Here is a 27,310-nt window from a genome sequence, read left to right on the forward strand (position 1 = left end):
TTTCAACAGCATTTCTGTTTTTATGTGATGGCAATGGTTTCGGTAGTTTTGGCCTTGATCATACACTTTGAACCTCACTATGGACAGACTAACATGCTGGTCTACTTGGGAATTTGTTCATTAGTTGGCTCACTTACGGTAATTATGTCTGTCTGTCTGTGATGAAGTTTCATCTTGATATTGCAACGTTTGGACTAACTGTATACTTGCTACTTTGTACATGAATTTTTCAATTTTTCAGGTTGTGAGCATAAAGGCCATTGGAATTGCAATAAAGCTTACACTTGATGGAATAAGTCAAATAGTTTATCCTCAGACTTGGTTTTTTCTTACCGTGGCCATAATCTGTGTCATTACACAGTTGAATTACCTTAATAGGGTGAGTGGGTGGTGAAACTTTGCCAGTTTGGCCTGCATTTGATGCATGATTTATGGTTTCTTATTCCAGTGCTGTTCCATGGGGCAGGGGCAAACCCTCTTGGCTTTTGTTATTATAGTTGTTTTTAAGAGGAAAACCAATCAAAGGGTTGGTCTTCTAGTTTTGGTAAATAGAGCAATAGAGCGTAGCTTTTTGAATTCGATTAAACTAGAATCAATATAGAACTCATACTCTCTATAAGGCAATGGCTTGCAAGTGACAAGCCCTTCATGCACAACTATAAACAGCTAGTCATATAGATAACAAAACAAGGCCCTACTTGATCTGTTGATTACATTTGCAGCTATGGTGAGAAGTAATTGTTATTGCTAAATAATGCACTGCAGTTGATACAATTCTAGGAAAGCATTAATATAGTTGATAGTCATGGACCAAGCATGCTGAATTCTCATATTGAAATACGTATGAACTGGAAAAAAATTTAATTATGAACTTGATACAGATCTTCAAACATGATCCATTGAAAGTTATACAGAGAAGTATAAAACACAATGTTGTGAACAGCCCTGTCCTCTGGATGTAATTAGACTTAGTCTCGGGAGGTTTTCTTTCCACATCCTTGATCCAAACATTTTTTTATACTTGCAAATAGAATTCCAGTAGTGTTTTCTCAACTGATACGTTTCTTTGGGTTCCCACTGGTATCAACTTTTCTTATCATCCGTCTATGATGTATCTGTAAGACTACAAGTATAACTCCCTTTTGCTTTTGACAAATCTTGAGCTTATTTTACTATTAAACTATTGCAGGCTCTGGATACATTCAATGCCACAATTGTTTCGCCTGTATATTATGTAATGTTCACCACTCTTACTATTATTGCCACTGCAATAATGTTTAAGGTATGATAATATACTCATTTTTTTTATTCCTTAGGTGATATCTCAAACTTTTCTTTTTGCTGAACAATAGGATATGACAAACTTGACTGTTTACTTTCAGGATTGGTCCCGGTCAGGATATCAGCAGCATAGCCTCTGAGATATGTGGATTCATCACTGTTCTTACAGGAACAATCATATTGCACATGACTAGAGAACAGGAAGAATCCAATATGCAAAGTACAGAATAACATGTTGCTTTTAATCTGATTCATGCCAGTTTCCATTTGTTTGCTAATGCATTTATAGACTCTTACAACTCATAGGGATTTGTCTATAGCAATTAAACCTGATGAAGTGATGGTATCTTATCTATTTGATGCAGAGACCTTTACATGGTTTATAGGTGAGGATTTGATGAAGGATGTTGAGAATGAACACCTGATTCTTATACACGATTCGGATTACCTAGAACGTTGAGTTTTCCTTGGAGGTTAGGTTGATGTGCGAGAACATCTTCCATCAGTGCCAATACAATGACGTGAGCGTGTCCATGGTCACATGATGTGGTGCATTTGCAATGTGCATTGCTTGTCCTTGAGCTTAATGAATTCAAGCATCGATGGTGCTATAGTTTTCTAACCATTTTCTACGCATGCTATTTGCATGCAGTTGTTAACTGGAGCCATCCCAGAATACGTGTGATATGCTAATTGTGATCAAGTGCCGAATCGTTTTCCAACGGAAATGAGATTGCTGTCTCATTACAACAAATGAAATTTTTGGAGCGATCTTATGCCCTGGTCCATTGTCCATCTTAGCCAGTGTAACTTTTCTTCTCATATATATTTTTTTTGGTAGGAAGTGAGCAATTGTTCATATAGTTCCGTCTGTATTTCTCATTTAATTAATTATTAGGTTTATCGTTTCTTTTCTTGTTGGCTTCCGCTGAAAATGTTGAGGATATTTATTCTCTGATCTTCAGAAGTAAAAAGTGAATTATTTTGTTATCTATTTCTTATCCTGATTTTCTTTCTCCAGACCTGAGGATACTAGCAAACAAAGATGACTTAATACAGTTATTCGCATCAAAGAACCTGCTAGTGGTAGTTTTGCATGGCATCTATCTTTTGGAAACTTTGTTCTGTCCCAATTCCTCACTATGGTTTATATATAATTCGTTAAATTGTTGCTTCAATTCGAAGTGAACTCCGTGTTAAACTGTTAATCTTAATGTTGATAAACTTTCTCCACTTTTTTTAAAACCAGAATTAGAACATCCATTAGAAATACCTGTCAATGAATGTGGCTGAGAGACGTCATCAGTCATCTGCATAGATTCCTTTTCTTCAAGAAATTTTGGTGAGATAAGTGGTGTGGTATATGAAATTAAGAGATAAGGTAGGAACATGTTTTATAGGCTAAACGACCATTATTTTTATTATTTTTTTAATGTTTAGATTGGTTGTTTCTCTTGAAAATTTTATTTTCATCCATTATCTTATTTAAAAGATTTAAAATGATCTTTTATCTTTTAAAAAGATTATTTTAATACTTCATCTTATTTAAAAAGATTTAAAATTTTCCTTCAACTTCAACAATTTAAATATATTCAAAATGACCATTTATCTAATTGTTATTTAAAGGATAATATTAAATATATTTAAATAGTTGAATAATCATTTGAATCTTTTTAAATTAGATGAGATATCAAATTTAACTTTTTAAAAGAGAAAAATAATTATTTTGAACAAAATAAATATGATAAAAGACCAAAACAATTTTTTAGCCTATTCTATGATGCATTCTCATTAACACTGTTTTATTTGCTAAAATTTGTTAATGGCTTCTACTCATAATTTTACTAATTTTAAACTAATAATAAAAAGCAAACTAAAAAATATTAAAATCATTTTCCTTAAAATTAATAGCCTATTGTTCTTTAATTTCTTTATACCAACCAAAAATTGACCATATATGTGGAAAAATTAACAGCCTATAGTGAATCAATAGTATATCTACTAAACTACCAAGAAATTATTCTTATTGTTTTTCTTAATTTTTGTTTTGACATTTATATATTAAAATTTTAGTTTCCAATTCTTACAATTCTAAAACAGCTAAATAATTATCCCTTTGTTTTTTTTAAATTTTTTGTTTTGTCATTTATGTTTTTAAAGTTTAGTTTGGAATTCTTCCTATTGTCACACTTCAATTTCGATTTAAACTCCTACATCAATAATTAATTACTAGTAATTTAAAAAATTACAGGAATTAAAACTTGAGTATAACCATACCAATTTTAAAAAATTAATCAACATTGCTCTTAGAATTTAATTTTTGACTTAAATATGTTTTTGTTCTTAATTAGTATTTTTTATTTTTGGTTCCTATTTTTTTAATTTTAATATCTGTAAGTACCTTTTCAATTTTGGTTTGTAAGTTTTTTTTTCATTTTTAGTTCTTGTTTTTGTAAATTTATGTTTTTTAATTTTAGTTTTTTAATATTCTATTTTTTTTCATTTATAGCTAAACATAAAATATTTTACAAGAACCAAAATTAAAAACACGCAAACTTATAAATATTAAAATCAGAAAAATGAACTTATGAAAAATACACAAATCTTTATTTAAATATTTTGCATCGAAAGGACATTATTTTTATTTTTTTTACTGAACTAAATGACTTATTTGATACTATATCTTATTCTTTTTATTCAGTTTGATCTTTCATCATTTAAAAATATCAATTTGATTATTTATCTTTTTTTAATTTAGTCATTTAAATTTTAAAACATTCAATTTGATCATTTATCTTATTTTTTGGTTTAATTTAATCTTTTATCTTAATTTTATTTTTCAGTCTAATCCTCTAATCTATTTAAAAATGAAGTGTTAATCATTTAAAAAAAATTAAATTTTTTTTCCCCTGATAAAAGATTAAACTGAAAAAAAATGAAGGATTAAATAGTTGATTTGGCCATTTTAATATTATTATTAAAGAAAACAAGAGGAGGGTAATTGGCACCGTTAAGAAATACTATGGTCTGAGGTCGTATATAAATGTGTCCACCGCGTGGCTGTGGTTCGCTGAAGAAAAACGCAAGCTGTTTGTTAGGGAGAGAAGAAAGAGAGAAAAAGAAAAATCAAAGGACGGTGGTGAGTGCTGCTTCTGCTTCATCATCATCAGAGAAGAATGGCGGCTACTGTGTCTTCTGCGTGGTCAAAGCCCGGCGCGTGGGCTCTCGATTCCGAGGAACACGAAGCCGAACTCCTTCAACAGAACAACGACAAGCCACTCGCCGACTTCCCCTCCCTCGCCGCCGCCGCTGCCAAGCCCAAGAAGAAGAAGGCCCAGACCTACTCCCTCGCCGAATTCACCGCCAAACCCGACACCTCCTTTGCCGACCAAGATCCCGTCGTCCTCCCCACCGGCCCCCGCCAGCGCACCGCCGAGGAGCTCGACCGCACCCGCCTCGGTGGCGGCTTCCGCAACTACGGCGACCGCCCCAACAGGAACAACTCCGGCGGCGGCGACGAGTCTTCCAATTCCCGCTGGGGTTCATCTAGGGTTTCTGACGAGCCCAGGAGAAATGGTTTTGGGGCTAGGGATTCCAATCGGGAGCTTCCCCCTTCGCGCGCTGACGAAACTGATAATTGGGCTGCGTCGAAGAAACCCTCTGGAGGAGGGTTTGAGAGGAGGGAGAGGGACAAAGGAGGGTTTTTCGATTCGCAGTCTCGTGCGGATGAATCTGATAGTTGGGTTTCGAATAAGAGCTTTGTGCCGTCGGAGGGGCGGAGATTCAGCTCCAACGGCGGCGGAGAGAGGAGGGTTGTTGGATTCGGCTCCAGCGGCGGCGCGGATTCCGACAATTGGAACAATAAGAAGAAGAGTGAGTCCAACATTGGTAGCAGCGAGAGTGTTGGTGTTGGTGGGAGGCCGAAGCTTGTGTTGCAACCTCGGACACTGTCGGTGAGCAATGAAGGGGATAATGTGGGGAAGCCTAAAGGGGTTAATCCGTTCGGAGAGGCGAGGCCGAGGGAGCAGGTTTTGGCGGAGAAAGGGCAGGATTGGAAGAAGATTGATGAGCAGCTTGAGAGCGTCAAGATTAAGGAGACAAGTGGTGGTGGTGGTGATGGGTTTGGAAAGAGGGGTTTTGGGTCCTCCAACGGTGGTGGTGGAGGACGTGCTATTTTGCCTGAAAGTCGCACTGAGAGGAGTTGGAGGAAGCCCCAATCTGATGATGATCGCCCTAAAAGGTTTGTCATTGACACCTATAACAACCCAACATGGTTGTTACTTCATCATTACTTGTTTTTGTGTTTGAGAATGTGCTATGCATCTTTTATAATAATGAGGAACTTAAGATTGATTGATTCATTGTGTCCCCTTAGCTGATACCAGAATGGGAAAGTAAATGAACTAAGGGCTCCGAATTGTTAATTCGCCTGGTTGTGATGTGCTCAGGGAGGGATGTTAATTTGCACTTTCCAACCAGTTCCCATAAGTTTATTTGTGTGTGTGCAATGTGTTACTTTATCTAATGCAGATGAGATGCTAGTTATAACCTTCACCTTTCCAATGTTATGTACTTTTTTCAACTAATTTAGAGTACTGATTTTTGGAATTTTTTCAACACAGTTTCTCAATAACACTTTTGGTTACTGAGCTTTCTGTATTTTTTTATGTCAATATGGTTTTTAAGCATTATAGTGGTGCTGTCTGTCTCTCCTGGATGAGAAGAATGTTACTATTAGGCTTTGGGTCATTTTGCTAGCCTAAGACTTGATTGATTGTTGGAAGATCTTCAAGCAGAAATTGTTACATGCTCGTAGAGTACCGTATGCTGAATTTTGTTTACTCTATTTTTTTTATAATGGACTTGGTACAATATTTCCATATTTTTATCATTTAAGCCTTGGTTTTTAGTAAAAAAATGATGGATGTGTTAGTGGTGGACCCCATCATTAATTAAGCAAGCTTGAAATGTCATCATTTGAATGGAACGGAGCATGCATAATCCTACATTGTGCTTAGAACATGCCATAATTTCTATCTTCTCATAATGGAGTATGTTTGTTACTTGTTATTTTTAACCCCAGTTGTAATGCTGTTGAGCTGTTTGCTCTTAAATGCAGTGCTGAGAAAGTGGAAAATGAACCTGATCAAAAAAAGGAAGTGGAAGATGAACACGTTGAGGAAAATTGAAGATCTGTCAATTTACTTTTGGTCCCTGCAGATTGATCGATAAGAGAGTTGGAAATGAACATTGAACCTCGAAAACTTAATTTTTGTTTCCCATTGAAGTTTTGTCCGTCTTTATCTTTTTCATGTTTTATTGTGAGTGATTAATACTGAAACAGTTGAGAGACATTTTTGATAGCAGTGTTGGTAGCTTAGATAGTCGTTTTTATGAACATGTTTGTTGCTAAATGTTGCCGTAATCCCCCCACCCCCACCACATCATTCAAAATCTATATAAGTAATTTTCGTGATGAATTTCGTTTCAAAGGATGTTCATGTTCAACTCAATTATAATATATGTATGCGCCTTGGATAACTCAGATATTCAGAATCCCTCTCGTTGCAGAGAATAACAAAGGCTTCTTCCTCTGGCGCTTTTTGTTACCCGGTAATCTGACATAGTAAACGACTTGATTTTCTTTCTCCTCAAAATAAAATTCTGCAAATGGTTATTGATTAGAGATCAATATGCAGCTCTAGTAAATTATTAGAGTGACCTACGTTAAGCATCCTTGTGTTAATAATTGTTGCAGACGACACTGCCTGCTGTCTGCACGTTGAAAGAATTTGAGAGGACGGGTAAGCCTTTCAAAATATACTTTAATTCCAATTTATTTGAAGCATCAACTGCATCTATCTTTTAACATTATTAGATGCAGCAGCTTAACCTAGCTTCATCCTTAAGCTTTGGACTATTACTACACCTGTTCGAACAAAAATTCTCAGTTATGTAATATACATATAAACATTAGCGTTTGTATTAGCAGGGTGTGGTAAAATAGCGGACCAAAAAAGTTATTACTTCTGTGGCTTATAGTGGACGCAGCTATCATCGGCTAAACTTTCTCTATTTATGCTCCATTTGTGTACAAATATCTGGGAACAGCCTTTGAAAAGAAAATGATTCAATTGGAGCTCATCTTAGAGGAGCTCTTAAAACACTAGCTTTAAAGTAAGCGAACTCTGAAAGGCATGTCAACGGGAAGAACTGTAGAAAACACCAAGATGCATGCTAATCCTTGAGTTAACTGACCATTCAGCATAATTTCGAAAGGGTGAGATTTGCATATGCTTTTGAGCAAGCCAATAGGATAAAGCTGTCTCCTTTTTCGACCTTCCAACTTTAAGAATATCACTCCTTGTTTTGCTTCTTTGCCCCCCTACATATGAGTGCGTGTCAATTTAGGCATAGGGTGTCTCCCGTTTTACTTAATCTCTCTAGTTAAAGAAAAAATATATATTTCACATTTGTTTAAAAATATAGTTAATTTTATGAAACTGTGTCATTTTTAATTAAAAAGTAATTTTAACATTATTAAATGAAGGATATTACTATATTATTATAGTTTATTGATAGGTAATAAATTGCAACTAAAGTGATGACATCAATTTTGAGTTAAAAAATGAGGATTTACGACTGATGATGAGAAAATGAGAGAAATACATGTGTTTCTTAAAAGCAAAAGTGAAGTGAAATCCAGAAACAGATGTTAAAAAACCCACGACACGTTAACGAAAGAACAGCTAGTTGTTCTTTTGTTTCAACTTAATAGAAATGGTCGAATCCTAAGGGCATGACTGAGTCCCTGAAGTCACAAGTGGTAGACAACGCAGGCAAGATCTCATGAGGCGTTGTATTTTGATTTTTGTAGAATATATATGTTCTGTGATGGTATGGTATGAGCCATTCATTTTCAGGGTCAGGGGAATGGATCCAAGTATTCGTTCAACCTCAACACCAGTGCTTTGCCTTTGTGTGATCTATATATGATTAGTAAATCCTCCATTAGCTAAACATAAACAAAGAACCATATACAACCAGGGGGTTAAGTATTACTATATTATTATAGCTTATTGATAGGTAATAAATTGCAGTATTACTATATCGCTCACGGGATTACATCTGATAACACGCAGCCACATATAAAGTATTACTACATTATTATAGTTGACTAAGATAGGTAGCAAGTTAAATATGGTTACGTCAAACTCAAAGCAGTATATATATATAAAAGCAGTTCCTAAAAAGGGATGGGCTCAAAGGAAGAAGTTGGGTGTTGTTAGGAATCCATTTTTGAATTCTTATGATGGCCATCTTTGACGCCCATCTTAATGTGTTAAGGTAAAAATAGAATTTTGCTTTAGAATGTTGGTGACTCTCCTGGCCTTGGCTAAGCTTCACTAGGATTAAATTATGTTGTTTTTTTTTTTTTTTCTCTTCAAGGCAAAGAGGTGCAATAGTGGCAGATAATTTGGAAATAGAAAATTTAAGCACCATTCTCAACCCTCTCCAAAGTTGTGAAATGAGGACCTTATTGGCAGAGTTCAAGTTGTCCATAAACGATTATCTGCAGTAGCTCGTTTTTTCTCCTGTGAGGTCACTAGCTAAGATTATTCAATTCAACATCAATCACCCTGATTTAGAAAGTATAATATGCTTTCATTTTTAGATGAATAGTAGCATGGAATAAGGCCATTATTATTTCTTGCAGTGTAGCTCCTCACCCCTCCTTTTAAGTTTATATTGCTTCAAATTCATCAATTGAAGTATTTTATTCCTCAATTGGGAATGAAAGACACTTAATTAAGGACAAAACGAGTTAGGCCATGATTGATCAGTTCATTAAATTTAAAGTTTGATCAGTAGTATTTATTTTCTTTGCATAGGCCATTTTAATGGCCTAACTTGACCTATTAAATGTATGTTTAAATGTTTACTTTGTAATAAAATTTATAAATAGATTAACAAATTTATCTTTAACTAGGCCAATGGATCTCTATGTAGTTAATGAGCCTAAGGTTTTAAGAAAATCAATCAATAAAATAATATGACTACATATTGATGCTAAAAGAAAATTTAAAATTATAAGTGTGTATGCTCTTTGTTAAAAAACATATATCGTTTTTCTACCTTAATTTTTCTTTTACATTCAATTCTCCAAACATACTTTCATCTACCGATTTTTTTTCCTTATTAGTTACAAATATAACCTACTTAAACACGTCTCAAATTTGTTTAGTTCACTTTTAGTTTACTTTTCTCTTCTTTTATTCCCTTTAGTTTTGTCTTACGAACAGTATCTCCCCTGAAAGTTTTTCTAGGAGAGAGAGATTTGCATACGTGAGGGTCCTTTAAGAATGAAAACTAACCAACCAACCTCCCATAACATCTTTTTTCAAATTCATCATTTAAATTTGATTGTCGATCAAAATAACCCTAGGAAAATGATTTTAATAACTCTTAATCTCAAAATGACTTTACAACATTTTAAGCGTAACAACCATCATATAAGATATTCTTTAGTTTAAAATCATTTTATAACTACACGAGTCACTCTTAAATTAAAAAAATCTAATAATCTCCTACTTAGTTCATAAGATGACTTAAATATTCATCATTAAATTATAAGTGCACATCATATGTTAAAATCATCAAGTCATCATAATTAAATTAAATGGTGAGATTGTCTAACTTATTTTGAATAAAAATGGAAATAAACAATTCCATAAAAAATGATTGCTGCAATTTTCTCTTCTAAATGATTGATTATAGATATTAATTGCACTGATGGATTTTCTAATCCCATTTTTACAAAGGTAAGTTATACAATCCCTCAAATCATTGTCCATTTCACAATCATATAACCAGTATGATACGTTATTATTGCTAACTTTCTTTAATTTGTTCTGTTTTGGGTTGGTAAAAGGTAATACGGTGTATGTTAACGTCTCTTCTTCCCGACTCTATCCCATTGGCCTTCTTACTTTGGGCTTTGCTAAAATCTATTTGTAGAGCCTTCATTAATTATTTTTTTTAAAAAAAACTTTTACTGTTAAGAAGGTGCAGAAAAAAGAACAAGACACTTGTTAAATGATTCTTTGTTCACCAAACACAACCATGCATGGCGCCGATATTTACTGCTAGAGATAGGTTGGTAGGTAGGTATTTACTCTAGAAGATTTGCATGTTACATGAATATTTTTTTTATAAAAAAATCACTTGTCTTGGCCACTGGTGACAAACATGAACTTGCATTCTTATTTTGAATGAGATAATGCATTCACTAATCACAAGCACCAGCCGATAATTTGCTTGGATATACTCAAACGGTGGGAAAGTAAACAGTACATGAACCAATGGCGTTGCCCTTGTCGCGTAGGTTTTTTTTTTTATCTCCAACTTGTCATGTAGTTCTTGTATCACAATCGCCAACCATTTTGCATCGAGGACCGTCATAAAAGGCCGAGAAAAAAAAATGGCCCAACACAATCAATAATTCACGCAAAATATTTATAAAATAAAAAAAAACACTTCTCGATCATTCTTTCATGGAAGGGAAAAAAAGGCAGGACATCTTTTGGAACTTGGTTGGCAGAGTCCCAATGAATTTTTGTAATAATTTAAAGTTGCGGTTGTGTTGATTTGGATGGGATGATAGACACATAATAAAGGTACTGTGACGGGCTAAAAACCAACAAGCAAAATTTAAGGGAATAGCACTTAGAGCACAAACTGCCATTAGAGTATGGAGAAACCGAAAGGTACAAGTGATTAACATTCTAAGAAAGAAGAGAAGAATTTACAATGCCTTAAATATATACGCAGAAGACAAGAATAAAATTGATGTAATTCTTAGAGTTCAGCAGCATAACATAACAAAAGCACCAAAAGAGAATCGCTAACATAGAAAAGTACTGCTTTATGATCAAATAAGACAAACTTTTGAGTATAAAAAACATAACGAAATTCAGTATCACTCATTTCATGAAAGATGCCATCTTGAAATCATTCCCTAATACCATGAAAGTGCTCCAGCTCAAATAAACTAAAACTATCATTATCAGTATTGTCCAAACTGCGTTTGTTGATGATAACCAACTAGCTTCTTTAGGAGAGGGATGAGACCAATCAAAGCAATTTGAAGCTGTTCTGAACTATTTAATCGAATACTTATTTGCCCTGCCCCTCGATTATTCAAATTTGCCCGGGCAACAAGGTTTGTATGTCGTCCTACTGGGATCTGAGATTGCACATTGCACCCAACAGCAAGATCTCCATGCCAATCCATAACAGAAAGGCCAAGCGTAGTTAAGAAACGACCAAGAGGATAATCCTTATCTCTCAGTTGGGCCTCCAAACTGCCACCATAAGCAATGTCGCCCCGCCCTGTCATTGCACCACCACTGACAACAAGCTTGAATCGCTTACTAGCAACCAATTTGTCTTCAATCTTCAACCCAGATGATAAGGCATCACCAAGTAAAGTAAATGAGAGACCAGCAGTTGCATTATTTCTTCTAAAATTAGTAAATCTTGTCTCACTGCGTAATGTATAAGCCAAGTCCTTCCCCACAGTTTGCAAATCAAAACCTAATGAAGTTGCTTTCCCTTTCCCATGCTTAACTGAACTGGATATTTCCATCTGAACATTAGCATCCTTTTTATCTTTAGTAACCTGACCGGAGAAAGATAAAGGAATCTTTTCCTTGACAACGAACAATCTTTCTACATTCAACCCTTCATAACCCACATCATGATCCCATCCATGAGTTTCTAAAACAGGTCTTACAAGCCACTGATTTGATGACGAATCAAGATAACGATACCGGTGAGTGGGGTTATCAGAATCAAAAGAAGCAGGCAGGGCCAAATCTGGCATGGGAACAGGGACAGAAGCTGCACCGCCACTTTCTTCTTCCACATTTTCACTATGGTCACTTGGCAGATCTTTTGCTGATTCTGCCCTTTTCTTCAACATTTTTCGTTGCTTTTTCTCTTCCTTCAATTGCTTCTTCATCAAAAGCTTTTCTCTATACTCTAACTCATCAAAATATGCTTTCTTATGAGCTTTAGACAGCTCTTCCACCTGGGCCTTAGTTAAAGGTTTAAATGGCGGCAAGTCATCATGTTCATTTTCATCATCAGACTCTGATGATTCACCAAGGTCATCATCAAGACTGTCCTCATCACCAAACTGCTCCTCTGGCAACTTTAACTGCGGTCTTGATTGGAGAAGGGTTGACAAAAGAAAAGGTAATGGAGGCGCTCTTGTTCGAGCTACATATGGCTTCCCAGGTGGACTATCTTGTAACTTGAGAAGAGCATTTGCTTCAGCCAGAATTTTGGAGGCAAAAGATAGAAGTAACAGATGAGGTTTCCAAACCTGGCCATTTGGCAATACTCTCTGACCAGCCCTATTTGTTCTGCAAGCAGAATGGTTCTCCACCAAGGATACAGGATTCATGAGACGCATGTCACCAGCTGCTTGACGAATGGCTTGCTGCACAACATGAGAACGTTGAGTAACAAACCAGTCATAGCTGGAAGCAGTACCATTAGGGCCTTCAGGAGGAGCAGATGCAGCATGAGTCAGAACCACAATGGCATTGAACCAAATGGATGGCCCAAAAATTTCAGTTATTGTGCGCAAGAGTGGCATATCACTAAAATCCCTGCTCTGCATATCTAACCTATCAAGATACAACACAATATCAGGTGGAGTTTTCTTAATAAAGTGCTTAACAGAGTGGAGGATCTTCTCATTGCTTCGCTGGTCTGCCCAGGAAGGTAGAAGTCCCGGCGTATCAATGACCCGTACCTTAATGCCCTGCACTGTTCCCACAACATCCTGAACCTTCTTGGTTCCCATATGAAAAGCACTGGTATTAAACTTAACCTCATCAAAAATAGAATTGATGGTAGCACTTTTACCAACTCCTGTCTTTCCAAGGACCATAATTGTACAAGAGAAATCAAGTGGCTCCTGACCTGCTGCTTCAAGCTGCTCAGCCATTGCACTTGCACGATCAAAGCTAAAAGCACCAACACGACCCCCATTCCTTCCTCGGAGTTGCTCAGCCAGTCCTAATCTATATAAAACTTGAGCTACAACAACATTATGGGGAGTTTGCCCAAGCCTATGAGCCAACCGTAAAAACTTCACCCTGATCATCTGAAGTTTCTCACGTGTCTCATCATACTCCTCAGCCTCCCCACTCGAGGAGTCCTCCATTTGCTGGGACTGAGTATTAGACACGGCACCATTAGCACGGGGCTGCTGCACTACCCGAGATGCAGGTTCCAGTAATGGAGCTGCACGACCAAGGCCAGTTGGATGAACAGGAGTGGGCCCAGCAGCAGGAGAATTTTCAGATGAAGGACGGACAGGAGTAGGCACAGTACCAGCAGACCTTTTAGATGAAGAAGAAATATCTGCTGCAGGTTGAACATGTTGCTCTCCAGTCACTTGAGTGGTTCCTGTCTGTTGAATAATCTTCTCCTGTATGCTTTCAGGCTCCTCAACCACAGAAGTATTGTCATGATCTCTATGCTCTTCATCAAAAATCTGAGATTGATCATCCTTATTACTTGCTTCCTTTGGTTCAGCTGCACTAGGAGTGGTTCCTGTCTGTTGAATAGTCTTCTCCTGTATGCTTTCAGGCTCCTCAACAACAGAAGTATTGTCATGATCTCTATGCTCTTCATCAAAAATCTGAGATTGATCATCCTTATTACTTGCTTCCTTTGGTTCAGCTGCACTAGGAGTGGTTCCTGTCTGTTGAATAATCTTCTCCTGTATGCTTTCAGGCTCCTCAACCACAGAAGTATTGTCATGATCTCTATGCTCTTCATCAAAAATCTGAGATTGATCATCCTTATTACTTGCTTCCTTTGGTTCAGCTGCACTAGGAGTGGTGCCTGTCTGTTGAATAATCTTCTCCTGTATGCTTTCAGGCTCCTCAACCACAGAAGTATTGTCATGATCTCTATGCTCTTCATCAAAAATCTGAGATTGATCATCCTTATTACTTGCTTCCTTTGGTTCAGCTGCACTAGCCTCCTGAATAGACGGTGTCAGATTAGTAGAGGAATTTTCCAAAAAGGGTGGTGAGCTTTCAGCTTCAGCATGGCCATTACCATAATCTCTTACTTCAGTATTTTGAATGCCATCAGTACTCATTTCTTCACCATTTCTATCCTCGTGACTCATATTAGTGCCCAGAGAATCATCCTTCATATCCCTAGTTACTTCATCTTGATGTTCTAAAGTCATGTGAGCCGAATTGTCGTGTACTTCTTCAGATGTATCATCTTGAATCTCCCCAGAAGGATCAGCTGAAGCATTTAACTTTACCTCTATCTTGTCATCTCCAAGTTCAGTATCTGAGCCACACTCCTTCAAATCCCCAGCATCAGTACCTTGGGCTGGAATAACCTCACTGGATTCAGATTCCATAATAGGTTCAGTAGCAACACCATCGACCTTGTTTGTGCTTCCATTCTCAAATATCATACCACCATTTTCTCTAGGAGTCATGAATTCAGAATCATCGATTTCAGCCCTCTCACTCACCAAACCAGAATTTTCATCCACCATAGTACCATTCTCCTGAACTAACATCTCTCTGTCAGAATTTAACCCAGATTCTTCCTTTCCACCACCCCCATCACTACTCTCCAGATTATCATCCCCCACACCATGGGATTCATCAAAAATTTCTCCATCTACAGGCACTCCAGAATCAACACCATCCAGATGAACATTATCACTTCCCTGCCCATCCCTTTCCTCCAAGTCTTGCTCAGAAATTACATCATCTCCCCCCAGCTTCCCAGAGTCAGCATCAGCCAAAACAGCCTCCTTAAAGTAATCGGGCTCCTGCGCGGCATCTGGAGTATTTCCATCCGCCAAAGCAGAAGTCAATGCAACACCGGTTTCAGCATCATATTGTTTATCAACTACCGTATCCTCCAAATTGAGTTCGGATCCTTGATCATGGACCTGCTCCCGTGGCTCCATTGCCTCCTGAAAAACCTCCTCTGTTTCTAAACCCTTGACTTGATCAGAGCCCGCTACACTCTCCTCAGAAACCCCTTCACCACCCACTACTCTCTTGCTCTCTCCCTCGCCATTGGCACCAAAACCATCAGCCTCATAATCCATAACAAAATCCTCGGATGTCACTCAAAAACCCTAGATTCAACAAAGGGGGCGGGGGAGGGGAATCAGAAAGCCATATAACCGACATAATGATAATGATAAGAAAAAACGGAGGCGGAGGAACGAAACATTAAGAATTACTATTCACAAAATAAGAATTGCAAGTTTCAACAGCAATAAAGAATAAATTAAAATGGATGGCCGATAGGAATTAAGCGTTAGAAATAGAAAGAATAATAATGGTGAGAGAGGAGAGTAATGGAATGAAGTAATGAGAGGCAGGTGATTAGGGTTTAGCATAAAAAAAAAGGAAAAGGAGAAATGCTAACCTGTGTATTATGAGAGAGGAAGTGAGTTTGGGGTGGAAATGAAATGGAGGTTGAGTTGTGTATTTCATAACACGACCAAGGAGGGTTTCTTTACTCGCAAATGCCAGTAAAGAGGTCGAGTGAAATATAGAGATAAGGACAGATGAACGGCTGCAGATTCGCCTCAGAGATATGGATCGGACGCTGGGGAGAGCCGCATAGGAATCATCGTCAATGTCACGTGGATCAAATGTTATTTCACAAGCCAGTTTGCCAAACATGGCACAAGGAGTGTCAAAGTTTGATGAAGGGAGGTAGATAGAACATAACATAAAAGTAATACTTATGTAAAAAAATAATTAATTATAAAATTAAAAAGGAATAAATCATAGGTAAATCACTCACTATATTGGAGTTATTTGTATAATTATATCAAATAAAATAATACTATAATAAATATTGTTTAGTCTCATATATATTACAACCAAATTCACATTTCTGATCTAACTTTTTAGGTATTATTATCTTTTTAAGAATTAATAATAATTTACATATCATCCAAGATTGTATTTAAAATAAAATATTAAATAATACAATCAAAACTTTCAGTTGGTTTAAAATTTTCAAAATAATATTCATAATAAACAATTGCTATAAATTAAAACAAAAAGATTAATAAATCATATACTGAAATAATAACAATGATGAAATAATTTATTCAAGTGTATATTTTCAATATATACTTTTTGGATTTAATAGATTAATTTTAAAATAGATGCTAAATCATTTTACATTTAATTACAAATCTTACAATTTGTTTTCAATTTATTTCTTTTTTTTAAATTATACGAAAATAGAGAAAAAATTGTTTTTACTAATTTTTACATACAAATATCAGAAAAAACAAAAAACAAATAAGTGAAAATTTTCCATTTAAAGTAAAAACAAAAAAATAAAAACAGAAAATGTTTTTTCTCAGAGTAAACTAGGATTTTTTTATTTTAAAGTTGGGGTTAATACGGTTCGGTTAAAGCACGGCGCAGGCCGATGCGTTGTTGACCCATATTGGTTTTGCTGAGATCCACCGTCGATGGTGGCCGGAGCTGGTTTAACGAATCCACCATTAAAATCTTCCTCCAATTTCATTTCCTATTCACATTCATCGTCGCTGACATAGATGATGAAGTTGTTCAAGTTACACTTACACACTTCACATTCACATGGTCTTTCTCTGCAATGCCAATGCCATCTCCCTCATTCCACAACCTCTGCATCGTCAAGTCCCTCCTCTCCAACCCTTCCCTCCCCGACGCCGTTTCTTCTCTTGACCTCTTGCGCCTCAAGGGCATTCGCTTACCCTCTCACGTTCTCGCCACCCTCCTGCGCCACTGCTCCAAAACCAGGTCTTACCGAGAGGGCAAGTTGATTCACCTCCACTTGAAGCTCACCGGTTTCAAACGCCCCCCAACGCTTCTTGCCAACCACTTGATCTCCATGTACTTCAGCTGCGGCGATTTCGTTCAGGCACGCAAGGTGTTCGACAAAATGGACGACAGAAACTTGTACACCTGGAACAATATGCTTTCTGGGTATGCTAAATTGGGCTTGCTGAAGCAAGCTAGGAGCTTCTTCTACCAAATGCCTCACAAGGATCATGTATCTTGGAATTCAATGGTGGCTGGGTATGCACACAAGGGCAGATTTGCTGAGGCTTTGAGATTTTATGGACACTTGAGGAGATTGTCTGTGGGGTATAATGAGTTTAGCTTTGCCAGTGTCTTGATTGTTTCTGTAAAGTTGAAGGATTTTGAACTTTGTAGGCAGATCCATGGGCAGGTTTTAGTTATTGGATTTTCGTCCAATGTAGTTATATCCAGCTTAATTGTTGATGCTTATGCCAAGTGTGGGAAGTTGGAAGACGCGAGGAGATTATTTGATGGCATGCCTGTGAGGGATGTTCGTGCGTGGACGACATTGGTTTCGGGTTATGCCACATGGGGGGACATGAAATCGGGTGCTGAGTTGTTTAGTCAGATGCCTAAAAGCAATTCCTGTTCGTGGACATCTTTGATTAGAGGCTATGCAAGAAATGGTATGGGTTATGAAGCAATTGGGGTGTTTAGACAAATGATCAGGCATCAAGTTAGACCTGATCAATTTACACTCAGTACTTGCCTCTTTGCTTGCGCCACTATTGCTTCACTGAAGCATGGTAGACAAATACATGCTTTTTTGGTGCTGAATAACATCAAACCTAATAATGTTGTCGTTTGTGCTATTGTTAACATGTATTCAAAATGTGGAAGCTTGGAAACTGCCATGCAAGTCTTTAATTTCATTGGAAATAAGCAGGATGTAGTGTTGTGGAACACGATGATATTGGCACTGGCTCACTATGGGTATGGTATAGAAGCAATTATGATGCTATATAATATGCTAAAATTAGGAGTGAAGCCAAATAGGGCCACTTTTGTTGGCATTCTAAATGCTTGTTGTCATTCAGGTCTTGTTCAGGAAGGGCTTCAGTTATTTAAGTCCATGACTGGTGGGCATGGTGTCGTCCCTGACCAAGAACACTATACTCGCTTAGCTAATCTTTTGGGTCAAGCTAGATCTTTTAATAAATCAGTGAAGGATCTGCAGATGATGGATTGTAATCCAGGTGACCATGGTTGTAATTCTTCGATGGGTCTATGTAGAATGCATGGGAATATAGATCATGAGACAGAAGTAGCTGCATTCCTTATTAAATTGCAGCCAGAATCTTCTGCTGCCTACGAATTTCTTGCAAGTACATATGCTTCACTTGGGAAATGGGAATTGGTTGAGAAAATAAGACATATTTTGGATGAGAGACAGGGGAGGAAAGGGTCAGGCTATTAGTCGGATTGAAATTGATGATAAGGTTCATACTTTCACTGTATTAGACATGTCACACCCTCTGAAGGAAACAACATACTCAGCTTTGAGGGCACTTAAGTAACCACATGGAAGACCATGCCCCACTACCTAACTTTGGAATGTGATAGTTAGATAAAAAAATTTCCCAGTAGATGATTTTTTGTAGAGAGCAGGAATATATTTTCCATTTACTAAGTCATTATTCTTTTTTCCTTTTCACTTCCTTTTTGCTGATACCAGATTCTGCAGAGTTGAACTTCCACATTGTTATGCTTATTACTTAATAGATGTTTCCTCCTGAAAAACCGAGGAGGAAGGACAACAGTGGTGGGTGGGAAGAACCGAGAAGACAGTTGATTTTTGGGAAAGATTTCTTGCTTCCTTCTTTTCACCCATTGTTTTGTTTGTATTTTTCACCAACTGAACGAAATAACAAAAAAAAATTCCCTATCAAAGATCTTCCTTATTTTTTCGAAGCAGATCTCTTTCCTTATATGACTTCGAATGTTTGTCGTAAGAGCTTGACCATGGAATATGGGAATGCTAATTGTGAAATTACAAATCGAATTCCTAATGGTCATTGATAGGTGAGAGATTCCTGTGGGAGCATTTGATGGAGGAAATTTTCACGTTGTTCTAGTTCACAAATGTTCTGCTCATTCTCTGAAATGCTTCATGTTGAATCGCGTGGGAACGATGAAGCAATATACTATGACTGTTGACTGTTGGCGGTGTTTTCATCAGTTTGATGTTTTATGCAAGGCTCAGGGAATTAAATTGGATTCCTTATAAGATGATTTTTTCCTCCTATAGGAATAGGAGCTTACTTAGCATCTATATTTCTATATTATTATTCTATAAAAGAAAGGTCTGACCATGCATCCGCGTATCATGTCAATAATATGCAGTATGCACTATTATTAATGAAAGGCATCAAGTTCTTTACAGGTTCTTGCTTTATGTTTAATTATATTTTCTTTTTTAAAACGTGACAGCGGACAAACATGAACAGAAAACAAAACTAAGCGAGACAAGCCACGCTAGACTGATAGATTCATGACAAGATTCATCATCACACCAAAACCAGAGGGTAAAACTTGAAACAAGTGATCTCTGGTTTTGATATGAAGTTTGAGCCACTAGTTTGTAAGTTACGAGCAAATCTGGAAGAGATTCTCATTCTCTACAGCCTATACTACTAATATCCATGTATGTGTCTGATCATTTGTTTCTTAATATCTTCTCGCTATCACAGATAAATCTGGCTGTCAGGGAAAAATACTAAAGGCCGATCAAGAAATAAAATTGGTCTTACTTTTGTTTTTTCGACACGTGATCATTTGTTCTCGATTTAAATTGGTTATATTAAGTGAATAAACAAAGACAAACACTAAGTCAGAGAAGCTTCAACAATCAACAGCCATACAAGTGGACCAACCAATAATATATATTCTCGGTTATAACTCCTTGCCAATAATTAGAGCGAAGGTTCCCACGACGTTAAGACAACAATAGGCTAATTGATGAGTCCTTCCTATCCAAAAGCCAAAGCCAAAATTCTAAGAGATAACCAAAAACAATTGAGTGAAAGAAAGCACAAGAATCATTTCATAATATTTCCCAACCTTTGTCCAATTCAGCAACTCCATTCCCATTGATTAAAAAAACAATCCATTCTGACGACACAATGCCTTATATTAAATCCCACCACCAACAACAAAGTCATAAGCTGCGACAGCTAATTCCAGCAGCAACAACAACAACAGAAAAAGAAGAGGAAGAACTAGGAATTCCTCTTGTTGTTGTTGTTGTCCTTGTCCCTCTCTTCATCTTTGATGGGTTCCAAGGTCTCGAAACAGGTTGAGAGACGAAAGGCAATCCATACAGAGGAAAAAACTCTGTCTGATCTCAGAAACTCTGGGGAAGACTGCCCCGGCTCAGATTATCATCCCTCAGACAGAAAAAAATGGATGTCTGAGCTACCCTGAGAAAGTTGTGACAAAACAAATTGTTTGGCCTGGAACCCATGATTCTGCAACCAATAAGATTGGCATCCCATGCATCACTCGGCCTTTTGCTCAATGACAATCCTTGTCCATCTACCAGCAGCTTGTGTTGGGGACAAAGGGTGATTGACATTCGGGTGCAGGAGGATCGCAAAGTGTGCCACGGAGTCCTCGTTACATACAGCATCGATGTTGTCATCAAAGATGTCAAGAAGTTCTTATCAGAAACTCAGTCCGAGATCATCATCCTCGAGGTTAGAACTAATTAGAACCTATCAAGCACTATACTCATATCTTATATTTGCTTCACGTATCTTATAGGTGTCAAATACTGATATTGTTGGATACTTTAATGATACAACGAAGTATCCAAGTCTTTACAAAAATCCAATACATTATAAGAGACATAGAAACATAGAAGCATTCTCCTTTAATGAACAAAAAATGAAAATTGTCCTTATTATAGATGATTTCAAGAAAGCAGTGAAATTGATAATATTATTCCAATTTATAAACAATAGGGAGTAATGTTCAAGAAATATGGTCATAATTTGGATTCACAGACATGTAATTATATATTTACTATGTTTTATGAATTGTTATACATACTTAGATATGTATCTTATACTTATCATATCCTATCTAACTTTAGAATAATTGTATTGCTGTATACTATTGGATACATATTATATCTGATAGACGTATGATATCTTTGCATCATAGGTTAGAACCGAGTTTGGGCACGAGGATCCTCCGGAATTCAACAAGTACCTTGAGGAACAACTGGGGGATTACCTAGTTCCCCATGATGAAAATGTTTTTGAAAAGACCATCGCAGAAGTGCTACCAAAGAGAGTTATATGTGTTTGGAAGCCAATAAAATCACCACAGCCTAAGACAGGGAGTCCTCTGTGGAGTGCAGGGTACTTGAGGGATAATTGGATCAACACTGATTTGCCATCAACCAAGTTTGAGAGCAACATGAAGCATTTGAGTGAGCAGCAACCTGTTACTTCCAGAAAATACTTTTACAGGGTGGAGAACATCGTTACGCCTGTGGCGGATAACCCTGTTCTGTGTGTGAAGCCTGTCACTGAGCGAACTCATGGCTTTGCAAGACTCTTCATGAGTCAGTGCTTCTCCAAAGGGTATGCAGATAGACTGCAGATTTTTTCTACGGATTTCATTGACCAGGATTTCGTTGATGCATGTGTTGGACTCACATGTGCCAGGGTTGAGGGTAGAGCCTGAAAATTGAAATTATCTTTTCTCATGCTCGTAACTCAATTTAATTGCTGTTTCTTTTTCTTGTTCATGGTTCTGTCTCTTTTCTGTAGCAGTGTAGCTGGATCACATGGTTGATGGGGTCATCTAATATTAGAATTTTTATGTTTTTCTAGAAGTGATTGTATATTTGGTGGAAATTTCTGATTTGGAAATAAACAATGGTTTGTTCTGTGGTGTCATGTGAATGCAAATTCAATTGTTTTTAATTTTTACTTGCATTCATTTCATTTCATTTTTGTGGTTCGTACCTTGTTTAAAACCGTAACTAGGATGACAACAGAGGAAATTACACTTATATTAGTGGAAAGAGATCGGAAAGTTCCAGATATAAAGTTTGTTTCCAGTTGATTTTGTCCTTCAAAAAATTGTAGACGTGCACTCCAATCCTTTGCCCTTTGTTGACCTCGGTGTTTTCTTTGGTTAGTTTTGCTCCAAGAATGCAATAATGGAATGCCTTGTTCCACGAGGTATACACGAAACTAAATCATGAAATTTGCAAGTATCTATCCGTTTACTAACGCAAATTTAATTCTTTACCTTTTACAACTGTCCATCAATCTTTATCTAATTTTTTAAATCAATAAATACTATCAATTTGGTCTCTAACATTACAAAGCCAATCGAATAAATTTCTAATTTTGACAATAATTATCGGTTCTTAAATTTCACAAACATTAAATCGATCTTTTCCACAGCATTTTTCTACGTAATGTCTTCCTAATGTCTTACAAGACACTAGTTCTTAATAACGAAGTTTAAGTTCAATCTCCTTCTCGATTATTTAAGTTCAATCTTTTGAACATTGTTGCGATTAAATTTATCATCTTACCGGAGAAAGTTAGACCCAAGAAAGGGTGGGGCTGTCCTGTAATGCCATTAGAGAAGAGGAATGATACTCTTACGAATGCAAGCATACAAAAATTTACGCCCACCATTGCAAGCTGTTATAAGTGGATCAAAGATTCAAGGGCTTACAAGTTAATTACAACTTACAGCAGTTCTTAGATAAATTTTTGGAATATTAATAAATGGTTATTTGTTTTTGTAAGTGTTAACGTCGACATTTTTTATTATCAAAAAATGATCTTCAATGAAGTATTGAGAAATAATTTTTTAATATTGGTTAATTGTACAGTGAAGAAATGCATATTTTAAAAGTATCAAGACACTAGAAGATATCAATAATGAAGATTGAAGATAGAGGTGATCAAGGATAAAGATAGAAGACCAAAATTATTAACATTGAAAATTGAAGACAAAGTCATCAATAGTGTAGAGGTCGAAAATCAATGAAGATTTATTGGGAGTTGTCCTTTATAAATATAAAACTGTATGCTACAATGAATAGAGTTGATATACAATCACTTAATTTTTCAAAACACTAACACGTCTATCATCGAAATTGGCAAAGGTTCGGCAAGTTATCATGTATGTTATCCAAGTTCTCATTTCTATGAATTTATGTTTGTTTATTTTAGTGCATAATTCTAAACCCTTTTTTTCAATTTTCATTTATTCTCAAAACTTTATTTTTTCAATTCTTATTTCTTATTATTATCGAAATTACTTACAAACTAATTTGCCTTAAATATTAAACAATTCTCTATTAACTTGAAAAATATGAACTTGTTTGTTCAACAAAAAAGAACTCATAATCAAAAATGGACAAAGGTTCAGCAGGTTATCATGCTTATCCAAGTTCTTATTTCTATGAATTTATGTCTGTTTATTTTATTATACAATTCTAAACTTTTTTTTTTCAATTTTCATTTATTCTCAAAATTTTACTTTTTCAATCCTTATTTCTTATTATTATTAAAATTACTTACAAACTAATTGCTTTAAATATTCTCCATTAACTTGAAAAATATGAACTTGTTTGTTCAACAAAAAAGAACTCATAATCAAAAATGGATTTTATATCTCATTTTTAAATATTTATTTGTTAAGAGAACCATTCACTAAAAATTCTTTTATTATTTTAAAAATATTTTTCTAAGTAAAATTATTTGGTGTGATTGATTAACTTTTATACTTTGTTTGAATTAAGAATGAAATAGAGATGATAGAAATAGGAGCGATAGAATTAGGGATGAAATAAAATGAAAAATATATGTTGTTTGGATGGATAAAAATGAGAATAAATGGAGTTGGTAAATTTCATAATTTCTTATTCAAAGTAAACAAAAAGAGAGTAGAAAGAAATAAATAAATTATATAAAAATATATTTTATTATAATAAAAAGTTAATCTAATAATTTTTTCTTAATAAAATTATTTATTACTTTGAAAATATAAAATTAAACCTAAAAAATGAAAAAAGAGAGATCATTTCTCTCCCATTTCATTTCAATTTGGGGGAGAAGAGAAACGTTTTCTGGTTAGTTTTCTTGTAAGTTTCAGATAAATAACTTCTATCTTTCCTATGGTTTTTCAAACAAATGATAGAAAATTAGTATTTGGCTCCCTCTTATATATATTTCTTTACTTTATTTCTATCCAACAAATAAGAAGTTAGGAAAGTGGATGTAATGATAATATGATAGCTAATTAATAAAATATATAGAGTAAATCGATAAAAAAAAAAAAAGTGAAGAGTGTATGATAAAATTAATTCTATATTTTATTCTTGCATAACTACTTTTCGAAGCAAATAAAGAATGATATTTTTTGTTGTTTAGTGCTTTAACTTTTTGCAAATCATACTAACGGTATGTGAAGTTGAAAATAAATTTATACCATTCAGATGTTAATAATTGTAACTAAAATTTGGGCCTGACAAAACCTACGTTGAATAGAGTTTTCAATCTTTATTAAGCTCCACATTTAATCTTTAATTGTGTGTATCAACTCTCAAGTAAATTCTATTATTGGGTCCTTAGAGGACAACAAGCTGGTTGGAGTAGACATGGGACCATTAAAGGTAACGGGGATGTTGCATTCCATCTGGAGTTAAATATGACGAGCTGGGGAATTTGCTGTAGGGATGATTCGGGTTGCATCCTAAGGGCTCCAGATTTTTCTGAACTTCCCTCCATCATTAGAGAGTCTAAATATATACTCTCCCTTAATCCAAACTATTATGTAGAGCTTGTCAATGCCCTTCCCATGGTAGCAACATGATATATGCAAGCCTGAGAGTTTTTTTTTTATCAGATTTCGATGTGTATTTACAATTGCATCATTAATGAAATGAGTTGAGTTTTTTACTGTAAAAAAAAAAAAAAAGAGTAAATTCTATTCCATAAAAGATATTTATAGAGAAAAGACAAAATATTAAATAACCATAAGAATTAAGTTTAAAAACTTATATATAAATCATAGTTTAAATCTCTAGTGATAAAGGAGCGTTTATGTCTAGTGCTCAACTGGACACCAAACACAATTGCTTTCTGATACTCATAAAAAGACTTATGAAATTAAAATAAAATTACAAATATCAATTTATTTTTTGTCGAGTAATGATTTTTCATTAAAGAAACATAGGCAACTACATCATGCGATCACTAAACGTAGGAGATTTTATTATCATTGACATCCATTAATATTCGAGTTTTTTTTATTCGTAAAAATAAAAATAATATTAGAAAATTTAAAACACCAACACATCATGCTCAAAGAAGAGTTAAACCCCTTAATATATATTCAAATATAATTCTTGTACAGTGAAATACACATTATTTAATATGATAAATAATTTTTTGTCTCAAAAAATAATTGTACAATTTATTACATTAACTTGACAGATATCTTTTGAATTTAGTGTAATAAAATAAAATTTAAAACAAGTTTAATATTCTCATAATGCCACAAATCATATTTCTTCCCAACCCAAGAAGGTTCATAGTTCCGACAAGATTTATCGCAATAATGCTTTTAAAAACAGGAAATTGGAAGAGGTAGAGTCAAAACGTACTCATTGAATTTCATTGAGTGAAATATATCATCACCAAGGAGTTGGGTAATGGCCTAATGGGTATGATGTTGTGCACAAAAGACAACGAATGTGATAATACCTCTGAACAAGTTGCTACAAAGCAAACACAATCATTGGGAAAAAAATGTGGAATTGTGGATCCAAAAACAATAAACAAAGGAAGAACAGAGTAGACGCTCGAGTGCTAGTGTATTAAACAATGTTTGCTGAATTGCTGCTGAGAAAAACCACACCACACCAAGTTTATAACCACAGTTGGGGCGTACCTTACCTAAGGTAACCATGAGCTCAAATGATGAAGAATCACAGCAAAACCCTAATGTACGTTAATTCCAACAAAACCAAGCCTAGATATTAATGTGCTGCTTATTTAATGGGCTAATAGTTGGATAAATAGTTGAAGACTGATTATTTAACCATAACTTGTTAACTTGTTGCGACCAAAAAAACCATAAATAGTTGAGGGAAATTAATTAAAGCAAAATAAACTGAATTGAGGGCTTTGAACGCCAAGAATGGTCTTAGTATGCTGGTTCGATGGGATTATGAATCTTGAGTTAGTCCTACAACATTTAGTTAGTGAAAAAATAAAATATGGAGATGACCAAGTTAAGCGATAAGGATAAATGCTGATTTGAATAGTTATTCAAATAAAAAATAAGCACTTGCAACTAAGAACAAGTCGTGGTGAGTCAAGGGATGTTTTTGAAGATTCACTTCCTCAAAAGTCAAAGTAAACTTATCATTATTGTGATCAGTTGATGATATAGTCAATAAATTAACAAAGTAATGGAAAAAAAAAAAAGAAAAAACAAAGCAATGGATTTTGAGTTGAACAATTGAATTTAAATTTGATTTTGGGTGAATTTTTTTTTTCATACTTTTTGTGTTGGATTAAAAAATTGAATTTTTTTACTAATTTTCTTTTATTATAAAAATATTTAAGCATAAATTAATTTATTCCAAAATTAATTTTGTAAAATAAATTTTATGTAAAATATTTTTTTTTTCAATTTCTTACCCCAAACTCACATATGCTGAGAAATTAATTATAATCAAAAATTGATTTTGAGTTGAAAATAAATTTAGATAACTTTTGTGTTTTTTTAAAGGTAAACAACTTTTCTGTTGAATTAAAAAAATTGTATTGAATTTCATTACTAACTTTCTAAATAAAAATATTTAAACATAAATCATTTCACTTTAAAATCAATCTTAACTAAAATTAATATTATAAATGCTCACTCAAACAATTCAATCAAAAAAATAAAACAGGCTATTCTAGTTGAGCACGATTTAGAAAATGTTTGTCAAGAAGAATTTTATGAGAAACTTTCTACAACAGGCTATACCAATATATGATTCCAATTCATATTTGTACGCACATTTTATTTTAAGCAAACGCTAAAACAGAAGAAGCAGC

At 35.1% G+C, this 27,310-nt stretch overlaps 4 protein-coding genes and 1 pseudogene across 5 annotated transcripts; 4 read left to right on the forward strand and 1 right to left on the reverse strand.

Moving 5' to 3' along the window:
* The first annotated feature begins 6 nt into the window (after positions 1-6).
* Positions 7-2,288, forward strand: LOC100776364 (probable magnesium transporter NIPA6; annotated as a pseudogene).
* A 2,043-nt stretch (positions 2,289-4,331) lies between these two features.
* On the forward strand, positions 4,332-6,695 carry LOC100798129 (eukaryotic translation initiation factor 4B3). The gene is made up of 2 exons (XM_003537750.5): positions 4,332-5,521; positions 6,401-6,695. Exons 1-2 carry the CDS (start codon positions 4,458-4,460, stop codon positions 6,468-6,470), a joined length of 1,134 nt encoding a protein of 377 aa, XP_003537798.1. The 5' UTR covers positions 4,332-4,457; the 3' UTR covers positions 6,471-6,695.
* Positions 6,696-11,105: 4,410 nt separating this feature from the next.
* LOC100776898 (translocase of chloroplast 120, chloroplastic) lies at positions 11,106-15,926 on the reverse strand. Of its 2 annotated transcripts, XM_014763964.3 has the most exons (3): positions 15,778-15,926; positions 14,252-15,481; positions 11,106-14,104 (listed from the first exon to the last, which is right to left on the reverse strand). In XM_014763964.3, the coding sequence occupies exons 2-3, from the start codon at positions 15,449-15,451 to the stop codon at positions 11,348-11,350; spliced, it is 3,957 nt and encodes a 1,318-aa protein (XP_014619450.1). In that variant the 5' UTR covers positions 15,452-15,481; positions 15,778-15,926; the 3' UTR covers positions 11,106-11,347. The 2 variants fall into 2 exon arrangements, with proteins under 2 accessions (XP_014619450.1, XP_003538983.1); XM_003538935.5 differs by having other exon boundaries at positions 11,106-15,481.
* An 817-nt stretch (positions 15,927-16,743) lies between these two features.
* On the forward strand, positions 16,744-19,589 carry LOC100798659 (pentatricopeptide repeat-containing protein). Its single transcript, NM_001370918.1, has one exon. It carries the CDS (start codon positions 16,993-16,995, stop codon positions 18,637-18,639), a length of 1,647 nt encoding a protein of 548 aa, NP_001357847.1. The 5' UTR covers positions 16,744-16,992; the 3' UTR covers positions 18,640-19,589.
* A 556-nt stretch (positions 19,590-20,145) lies between these two features.
* Positions 20,146-22,129, forward strand: LOC112998406 (PI-PLC X-box domain-containing protein). Its single transcript, XM_041006690.1, is given in 4 exon segments — positions 20,146-20,638; positions 20,640-20,781; positions 20,783-20,917; positions 21,387-22,129. Coding segments are annotated over 4 exon segments (951 nt in total). The 5' UTR covers positions 20,146-20,492; the 3' UTR covers positions 21,915-22,129.
* The last annotated feature ends 5,181 nt before the right edge of the window (positions 22,130-27,310 follow it).

Source organism: Glycine max, chromosome 11 (genome assembly GCF_000004515.6).
Source record: "Glycine max cultivar Williams 82 chromosome 11, Glycine_max_v4.0, whole genome shotgun sequence".
Classification (NCBI taxonomy): domain Eukaryota; kingdom Viridiplantae; phylum Streptophyta; class Magnoliopsida; order Fabales; family Fabaceae; genus Glycine; species Glycine max.

What these genes read in the sequence shown, in the direction of transcription:
- LOC100798659 (NM_001370918.1), top strand. Translation starts at nt 16,993, where the DNA reads ATGCCAATGCCATCTCCCTCATTCCACAACCTCTGCATCGTCAAGTCC.
- LOC100798129 (XM_003537750.5), top strand. Translation starts at nt 4,458, where the DNA reads ATGGCGGCTACTGTGTCTTCTGCGTGGTCAAAGCCCGGCGCGTGGGCT. An exon ending in GATGATGATCGCCCTAAAAG is followed by an intron (nt 5,522 to 6,400) that starts GTTTGTCATTGA and finishes TCTTAAATGCAG; the next exon opens with TGCTGAGAAAGTGGAAAATG.
- LOC100776898 (XM_003538935.5), bottom strand. Translation starts at nt 15,451, where the DNA reads ATGGATTATGAGGCTGATGGTTTTGGTGCCAATGGCGAGGGAGAGAGC.